Source organism: Vigna unguiculata, chromosome 1, assembly GCF_037176805.1.
Source record: "Vigna unguiculata cultivar grain cowpea cultivar isolate G323 ecotype 2 chromosome 1, ASM3717680v1, whole genome shotgun sequence".
NCBI classification, from domain to species: Eukaryota; Viridiplantae; Streptophyta; class Magnoliopsida; order Fabales; family Fabaceae; genus Vigna; species Vigna unguiculata.
This window is the reverse complement of record NC_140792.1, coordinates 43,838,363-43,847,329: the sequence shown is the minus strand read 5'-3', so window position 1 is coordinate 43,847,329 and position 8,967 is coordinate 43,838,363. Positions and strand designations below refer to the sequence as shown.

General features: G+C 28.0%; 2 protein-coding genes across 4 annotated transcripts; one reads left to right on the top strand and one right to left on the bottom strand.

Moving 5' to 3' along the window:
• The first annotated feature begins 2,172 nt into the window (after positions 1-2,172).
• Positions 2,173-5,373, top strand: NET3B (Kinase interacting (KIP1-like) family protein). Of its 3 annotated transcripts, none has more exons than XM_028049674.2 (3): positions 2,173-2,313; positions 3,009-3,151; positions 4,242-5,373. In XM_028049674.2, the coding sequence occupies exons 2-3, from the start codon at positions 3,055-3,057 to the stop codon at positions 5,162-5,164; spliced, it is 1,020 nt and encodes a 339-aa protein (XP_027905475.1). In that variant the 5' UTR covers positions 2,173-2,313; positions 3,009-3,054; the 3' UTR covers positions 5,165-5,373. The 3 variants fall into 3 exon arrangements, with proteins under 3 accessions (XP_027905475.1, XP_027905485.1, XP_027905494.1); XM_028049684.2 differs by having other exon boundaries at positions 2,192-2,313; positions 3,028-3,151; XM_028049693.2 differs by lacking the exon at positions 3,009-3,151 and having other exon boundaries at positions 2,212-2,313.
• Positions 5,374-5,766: 393 nt separating this feature from the next.
• Positions 5,767-6,352, bottom strand: LOC146888997 (uncharacterized). Its single transcript, XM_085674051.1, has one exon. The coding sequence runs from the start codon at positions 6,174-6,176 to the stop codon at positions 5,781-5,783; it is 396 nt and encodes a 131-aa protein (XP_085530177.1). The 5' UTR covers positions 6,177-6,352; the 3' UTR covers positions 5,767-5,780.
• Between the last annotated feature and the right edge of the window lie 2,615 nt (positions 6,353-8,967).

The following is an 8,967-nucleotide window of genomic DNA, read 5'->3' as shown; positions in this document are numbered from 1 at the left end:
GAATTAAAGATAATAATATTTTGATTTATTTTTTTATCAATTTTTAACCAACCACTTAAATTACTTTTAAATTATCTATTTTAATTTTTATTAGTAGTATAATGTAATGATCTAAGGATGATTTAAGTGGTGAGTTAAAAATGAGTCAAAAAAGTGAATCAAAATATTATTATTCATGAATTCTATAATGAAGATATTAGTGATATAATTTAGTCGGAGACTTTCGATATAAGAAGTATTTTGTTTTATGTTTGTTAAATTTGAGTGCAAAAACATGCACTTTGTACGTATTTTTTTAAGTAGTAATTAAAATATATGTAAATTATTTAAATTGTAAAAGTAGTATCTAAAAATATAAAAATGAAAAAAATAGTTATAGACATAATTATATGTATAGTTATAAAATAAAATAAATTATAATTATTTAAAAAAAAATTATTATAAAAAATATTGTGTAAAAAGTATCATGAGTAATTATTTAAATTTGAAAAGTTAGTTACAAAAATACAAAAGAGTTAATAATTTTTTTTAATAAGTATTTATTTAAATTTAAAAAAAGTAGTTGATAAAATGATAAAAGTAAAATAATTTTTTATTGTAAATATATATTTAAATTTTAAAAGTAATAATGGAAAGAATAAAATTATAAAACGAATGAAAAAATATTTTTATATATAATTATTTTAAAATTTAAAATGTAGTTAATAAAATGATAAAATTAAAAAATAGTTTTTATTATGAATAATTATTTAAATTTGAAAATAATAATTAAAAAAGTGAAATTAAGAGAAAAAGTGTACACGAAAGAAGTTATAGATGTATTTAAAATATTCAGTGCATATCTACAGTAACTATAAATCAATACCTGAAGAATTTGTAATTAAAAGTACGGAGAATGATAACCGGATGACACTTTTTAAGATATTAAAATATAGTTAATGAACATTGAATTTACTAAAAGTTATAGGTAACTGTAATATTAAATAAATTATAACTTTAATAATTATTAATTCACTTTTATTGTATTTGAAGAACAAAATTACCCTGAGTGTTATATATTTTATAATTGATAATTTATTTGATAAAAATTAAAATAAAAAAATATAATAAATATATTTTAATATTGTTAAAATTAAAATATAAATAAATACAAAAAAAGAAAATTAACAGAAAATAAAATAGTTTTTTTTTAAACATACAATATTATGTTAATTATTTCTTTGTTGAAAAACAAATGATATTTTATTTTTCTGTTAATTTAATTTTTTGTATGCTTATTTATATTTTAATTTTTAATAATATTAAAATACAGTTATTTTATTATTATTTTTTTATTAAATAAATTATTAATTACAAAAATGAAAAATATTTATGAATACTTTTGTCATCTAAATAAAATAAAAGTATACTCATAATTATTAAAGTTGTGATTTATTTAATATTACAGTTATTTATGAACTTTTAAATAATTCAATATTTATTAACTAGTATCCTTAAAACGAGTCCAGATTTTATTGGACATTCAAAATACATTATACTAAAATTAATAATAATTAATATATTAGAAAAATAGAGTAAAAAGTAGTAAAAAAAAATAACAGAATCCAAATTTCCTCAAAACTCTTTAGCATTACCCCTTCTACTCTACAGACACGTTGACATTAATTGACAAGCTAATTTCTTTCAACAGTTTAATTATGGTGTCTTGAAGTTTGTTCAAAACCTGGAATTAAATTCGCATCATAAAGAGGAAATAAAACACTTGCAGTGTATGACAGTTTCTGACCGTTGCACCATAAACTTTTCTTTTCTTTTCTTTAAAATTGTTAACTGTACACGCTCCTTCACGTTTTCTAACCCAAACCAGATCAACAAAAACTTCCACGCTTTTTAAACATTATTTAATATTCATAACATTACAAAAATAAATAGTTATTACTCATTCATTATAAACAAATGATAGTCTAATCATTTCAGATTGATCAATAAAATCATAAGTTTAAGCTTGATTATGATAAAACCATCTTTAATATCAGGCTTTGAATGGGTCAGCGTTATGGGCCTAAGGCGATGGCTGGGCCCAGACATTTGATACACGTGGGAGACTGTGATAGGTGGAGAGTTATGAATGAGACAAAAAATTCAAAATGAGAAAGAACGTGGTATTTATGTTACAACACTCCCTCTCTGTTACACTTGAGTGGAGACTACTCCACCACAGTTGCTGAACAGCGCAGAGCCAAAGAACAAGACTCAGATTTCCGACCGTGAGGAATTGAAGCTTATGCACCTTAAAACAACTACCTAAACCTGGTATCTTTCTCTGTCTCTGTTATCATGTCTCTGTTGATTTTGTTTTTGTTTTTTTTTTTCTGTCTTCTTTCTGGTTTCATTTTAGTTTTGGGGTTTTGAAAGTTGAATGCTTACTTCTGAGCATCTAAATAATAATACCATAAAATAAGTTATACAAGAGAGTAACAGTTTTTATGAGTTGCTTTTAAGGTTATGTACAATATAAGTTTAAACTGTGAGATGGTATTAATTGTGATTCAAATCCTACAACAGAGATATCTAATCCTTGAGGGAGATTAGGTTAAAGATCTTTTTGATGTGAATTAAATAGTTTATGCTAAGCTTAGTAATGGTAGTAGTTTTGAAGTTACGGGGAATGATAATTTGAATTTCCATTATCTTCTACATGTAATATTTGAATGGTTTTTTTTTTTTTAGGATAAAAACTTCTCTTTAGGATAAAAATAATTAATTCTTGAAAACAAAAAGAAAAAGATATAAGAGATTTTTTCTAAAGATTATTAGTTTATAAGTTTATAGATAAAAATAGATATACTATAATTTTAATTTTCATAATATCTTCTACATTTACCTTATCTTCTGTAACCGCAGTACATTATTTAACATTATTTAACGAACACCAACAATCTATTCCAACACTCTATACCAGTATTTTTCTTTTTTGAGCAAGTGATTGTTGTTTTTTTTTTTCATAGCTTCAGCAATTTTTGTTAGGGAGAAGTTTCTTAAGAGAAGTTGAATATGGGTGAAACGATGGAGAAGCAACCATCACAGTGGTGGTGGCTTGATAATCACAACACTACTAATCGATCCCCATGGCTTCAATCCACAATCTCTGGTATGCATTGCATTATCAATTTGTTACATTTTTATTTTCTTTTGACAAGTGATAAGTTACCCTCTTAATAGAAAAAGATGAACACTAGCAGAAAAGCATAAAAAGGTTATGGGGGCACCCTTATGACTTATCTGAGTGTTACTTTTCAAGTTCTTTATCTTCTTCATCTTTTGTCCTCTGGATTTAGCCGTTGGAGCAACCCATGGAACCTTTTTGTGCACATTCGTCTTTTGGATTTCCTAATGTTGTAGATACAAGTTAAAGAAATAGAATATATGTTGGAAATTACAGTGAGTCCAATAAGAGGGCCCATAATCAGTGCTACAAAAGATGGGCCTAAGAGGCCCAATGATTGTGCTGTATTTAAAAGGAAGTCTCTGTTACATAACAAGCTTTGTTTCACCAAACCCTAATTGCTTCGCTGTTACTTGCAATTAGAGTGTTGCGAGATTTTGATTTGAAAATTGTGTTCTGTTCTGTTTCGCAATTGTTCTTCTGTTAAAGCGTTGTATTAATACTTTGTTTTAATTGAATTGATTTATGAAATTGGAAAGGAACCAAGGTCTTTTTGTTTTCTTTAGAAAAAGAATGAGTGAATTGAATTGAATTTTGTGAAATAGCTGATGATGAAAGTATTATTGGTACGAGTATCGGCAACACTTCTGCGCACCGTGATTGTTTATTTTCACGGGTTGTCGTTTCGATGAAGAATGTGCCAAAATGCTAATCTGAGGCTCTCTAGGTTTTAGTTTTCTCTGTGGTATTGTTTTATCGTTTCACGATTTTTGCCTGTGATTTTCCTTTTTTAACTCCCAAGTTTTTCAATTCGAATTTCTGACTCATGGTTGTCTAGGATTTATTTTTCATTCTCAGTAGTTAATTGTGAGGAACTATGAAATACGTTTATATAATCTTAAATTAAAACTATTATTTCTTCGAAAAATATAGTCTTTTGTTTTTGCTCTTTCAAAGTCTTTTCGCTTTTAATTTCATACCTATAACAACGTTGGAAGATGTAAAACTGAGTGATTAGTTCACCAAAATAAGTTTATCCTAATATGCAATAAAGTTATGTGATTATCTGTTGCAGAGCTAAATGAGAAGACAAGGGCAATGCTAAAGTTAATTGAAGAAGATGCAGATTCCTTTGCCAAACGTGCAGAGATGTATTACAAGAAGCGACCAGAACTTGTGAGCATGGTCGAGGATTTCTACAGAACACACCGCTCCCTAGCTGAGCGCTATGATCAAGTCAAACCTGATACCACTGGAATTGGACACCTCGTTACTGGGGGATCACCGTTTGCTTCAGCCAAGTATCAGATACAGAAGTTGATGTGTTTTTCAGATAGTGGATACGACACATATTCTGAGCGTTGTGATGTGTACGAGGAGTACGAGGAGTCCGAGGAATCTGAAGTAGATGATCCCGAAGAGGAGGAGGAGGGGACCGAGTTTGTTCACAGCTGCACAAAAAAGGAGAAAGCTTCACCAGTGGCTGTGAGTGATGAATTGATGAAGATGAGGGATGAAGTCATGAGACTCAATGAAGAGAACAATGCTAATAGGGATCAAATCAATGATAAGAATACCATTTGTGAGGAAGTCAAGATGTTGAGGGATGAAGTCATGAGACTCAATGAAGAGAACAATGCTCATAGGGATCAAATCAATGATAAGAATACCATTTGTGATGAAGTCAAGATGTTGAGGGAAGAAATAGGAAGGCTTAGAGATGAGAATGAGGAACAGAAGAAACAACTCAAACAGAAGGATGAAGAGAAGATAGAGGTGATAAGACAGTTGAGTTTAGCAGTAGATGTGCTGAAGCAGGAGAATGTGAAGATGAGAAACTTCATTGCTAATGAGTCTGCCAAGAAATGGAAGAAACCGTTTGATGAGATCAACAAACTTGTGGGAGCATTTTCGCTGAAGTTGTTCAATGGTGGTCCGAGGAATCAGCCCAGCGTTGAGCTCTCCACATGTGGTTTTCATTGTTTCGCAAATAACTAACTAATAATGTTCAAACAATCTTATGGAGGTGTTCATGTTAGGAACTTATTAACCAAAAATTTACATCTTGGGCCCGTAGTGTGAGTGCTTAGTCATATTCATTATATTCTTTTACATATGCAGTTTTTCTATAGCAGTTGTATTCATTTCAGTCGTTTCAAATGTGTATTTGTATTCCTTTATATATGAAATCCATTCGAATTCTTGTCTGTTGCATTCTTCTCCCTCTCTTTTATGTGGTCCTAAGTACTATCAGAGTAAATAGTGGTCCTAGGGGAAAATGACCAACTCCTTTAGTTCGATCAATTTGCTGAAGTTAATGTCGGTTGGTGAAGGCAACGGAAGGAATTTTCAATGTTTCTCTCAACCTTTGATGGCAAAATTTCCCAGCTTTTGTTCTTTAGTTCCAGAGTTAATATCTTTGTTTTGTTTGTACCGAGTGTATGAAAGATAAAGTTGTCTTTCAGTATTTAAAACAATCATTTATAGAATTTGAACTGAATTGAACTCAACTAAGTTGGATGGACTTTAAAAGTCTTGAGATCTTTTGCCAACTGTGATCAACCATAACCTAATCATAAATGTTGAAATAACTACACAGATAGAAACACCAACATCAATGTATTAAAACCAAGGCATAAAGCCACATTGTGTAAATTACAGGTAAAATAAAGCATGACATTGAGCATAACTGGAAAGCAGAAGCCTGAGATGGCAAAAGATTGAATACAGTGGCATCTGGGTTGGGAGGGCTTGGGCTTGAAGGAATTGTGGGCAGTGAGGAATATGATGGAGAATGAGAAACTCCACCTGCAACTGGGGTGGGAAAAAGTGGTTCAGTATCTGGTGATTGAGTAGGAGAAACTACAGGATCACTTTCTGGTGCTGCTGCTGAGATGGTGGAAACTTGCATACTTTGTTGAGAACTGGAAGAAGAAGCCAAGGCTAATGAACAATTACACGCCAACATGGCCATCATCAGCATTGCCCAGATTGACCAAAAGGGAGTCATAAGTGGTGGGGGAAAACTATATATTACCTTGTGATGAACTTCAATAAATATATCTTGATGAGAAAGAGAAAACTGTTCCAGGAGAAGCTATGAAAGTGCATGATTGATGCTTAGAACAGCGTAAAATGAATAATGTTTCAGGATGAGAAGATAAATTCAATACAACTAATTTTTTGTTTTGTTTTTCATATTAAGTATTTTAGAAAGTAAAGCATCATCCATATGAAAAGGGTCTAACAGAAATGATTGTGGGCTTCCAACTGTCAGTGGTAATTGATGTCTAGGACCTACTTGTTGCATTCTGGAGTGAGTGAATCCTAGATGTCCATGCCATATAAATGAAAACCAAAATTCAGGAGAAAACAATGGAAAACTAAAGCGATTTGTTGTTTTAGATTCTTTAATCTTAGTGTTTTTTATATTTAAGACAACCTTTTTGTTTTAGAAATATATATAAAGCCAATCATATAACTTTTTATTTAGGGTGATTAAAATTATAACAAATATGTCAGATCGTTTCACATAATATTAACTATAGAAAAGAAATTAAGAAGAAACAAATTTCGGACAAACACAAAATTCGTGTAGCTTTTTTACATTTATGATTTTATGCCCTATCCTAGAATATTATATCTCAAAGCATAATTAAGAGAGAAGCAAGAATTCCAACCTTTTTCTCTCATCATTCACAAACAATATACGATTTGGAATTGGATCTCTTTGCCCAAGGTAGTTTCTTCCCGCACCTTCATAAATTTCTTCTTGTACTCCTATGATTTTTTGTATTTTAAATCGTACTATTCAGTGTATAAAATTTATATTCCAAAATATATAATTCGAGATATATTTTTTATTTCAGAATATACGATTCAAAATATAAATATATTTTGAATTATACACATGCACTCCAAAATATAAAAATGTATAAAGATACATGTACAAATTATGGAGGGACAAGAAGAAATGTCCTTTTCTCAATCCTAGAATATTTATTCATAACGAAAAGTTAAAAAAAAAATCCAGGCCCAAACAACAAAAAACACGAAAATAATGAATTGGTCTGAGCCACAACCATGACATGTCTGCATAATTGGAAATGGAGGCTTCTCCCTACACCTTCAAAGAGTTCTACTGCACTTCCAAAAGAATTTAAATTTTCTATAGTACCCTATGAACCCTTTGACTGTTAAGCGTTAAAAGTTAAAAAAAGATTCTCTCTGCTCTGCTGTGAAATCATGGGTTCTTTCATATTTTGAAACCCGGTAAAATCCTTAACCGACTTTCGAAACACGGTGAATAGTGTCAAACAGATTTGAAATTGTGAACAGGCATTTGAAGTTCGGGTTAAGTGATTTAACGGAATTCGAAATTCGTTTTCTTTGTATACCGGCATTCGAAGTCCGGTTAAGCATTTAATGAAATTCTAAATCAGTTTTTTTTTTTTAAATAGCATTCGTGGTATAGTTGGTGATTTTAATTTTCTTTTTTTTATTTGATTTTTTATAAGATTTAACTTCAATTATTTTATAATTTATGTATTAATTATTTAATTTTAGATTATTTATATTTTAGATAAGTATATTAAATAAAATTTTATTAATTTAATTTTTGTAGTTATTTTTACTTTATTAATTTTTAATTAATAGTGATAAATTTTTATTTAAAATATTTGCCTTTATAATATCTAGATTAATTTTATTTAATTATTTTCAAATTATTTTTATTTATTTATAATTTGTTAGCTTTTAATGTTTTTATTTATTTATTTTATTTATTTATAAGATTTAATTTTAATTTGTTTATATTCATATATTAGTTATTTAATTTTAGATTATTTACATTATATATAACACGCTAAATAAAATTATATACCGACAAGTACGGTTTAGTCAATTGTTTTTTTATTTAAAGTTTATATTTATGTAGCATTCGAATTTCGTTAGATTAATTTTTTTAATTTATTTTACATATAAAATTAAAAAATAAATAAAATAAATACAAAAAATTGTAGAAAACAAATAAGATTAAAATTTTATTTTTTAATTTATTAAACAAATAAAAAACTTATTCATCAAATAAATAAAACTTTAAAAAAGTATAGAAAATAACTAATACAAAATATCGCAAATAACAAAATTTATAAAACAATAAAGTAATAAAATGAATAAAAAAATAACAAATTAAAACAAAAATAATATAAATAAATAAATAAAAACTCAAGAACTGAAAAAATAATAAATATTAATAAAATATATTACAACAAAACAACAACTTAATACCATTAATGGAATTGAAAATAAATATTATATGCAAAATAAATTAAAAAAATTAAACTAGCGGAATTCAAATGTCGGTATATAAATATAAACTTTAAATAAAAAAATAATTTACTAAAACGGACTTCTATGTTACCGATAAAAATAACTACAAAAATTAAATTAATAAAATTTTATTTAATGTACTTATAAATAATTTAAAATTAAATAATTAATACATAAATTATAAAACAATTGAAATTAAATCTTATAAACAAATCAAATAAAAAAATAAGAAAATTAAAATCACTAACTATACTACGAATATCGATTAAAAAAAAAACTGATTTAGAATTTCGTTAAAGGCTTAATTGGACTTTAAATGCTGGTATACAAAGAAAATGGATTTCGAATTCCATTGAATCACTTAACCGGACTTCAAATGCCAGTTCATAATTTTAAATCCATTTGGCACTACTCATCGGGTTTCGAAAGTCGGTTAAGGATTTTACCGGATTTCGAAAGCCGATTAAGGA

Coding starts and splice junctions, on each gene's coding strand:
- NET3B (XM_028049674.2), top strand. CDS start 3,055: ATGGGTGAAACGATGGAGAAGCAACCATCACAGTGGTGGTGGCTTGAT. Junction 3,152..4,241: donor GCTTCAATCCACAATCTCTG/GTATGCATTGCA, acceptor TATCTGTTGCAG/AGCTAAATGAGAAGACAAGG.
- LOC146888997 (XM_085674051.1), bottom strand. CDS start 6,176: ATGACTCCCTTTTGGTCAATCTGGGCAATGCTGATGATGGCCATGTTG.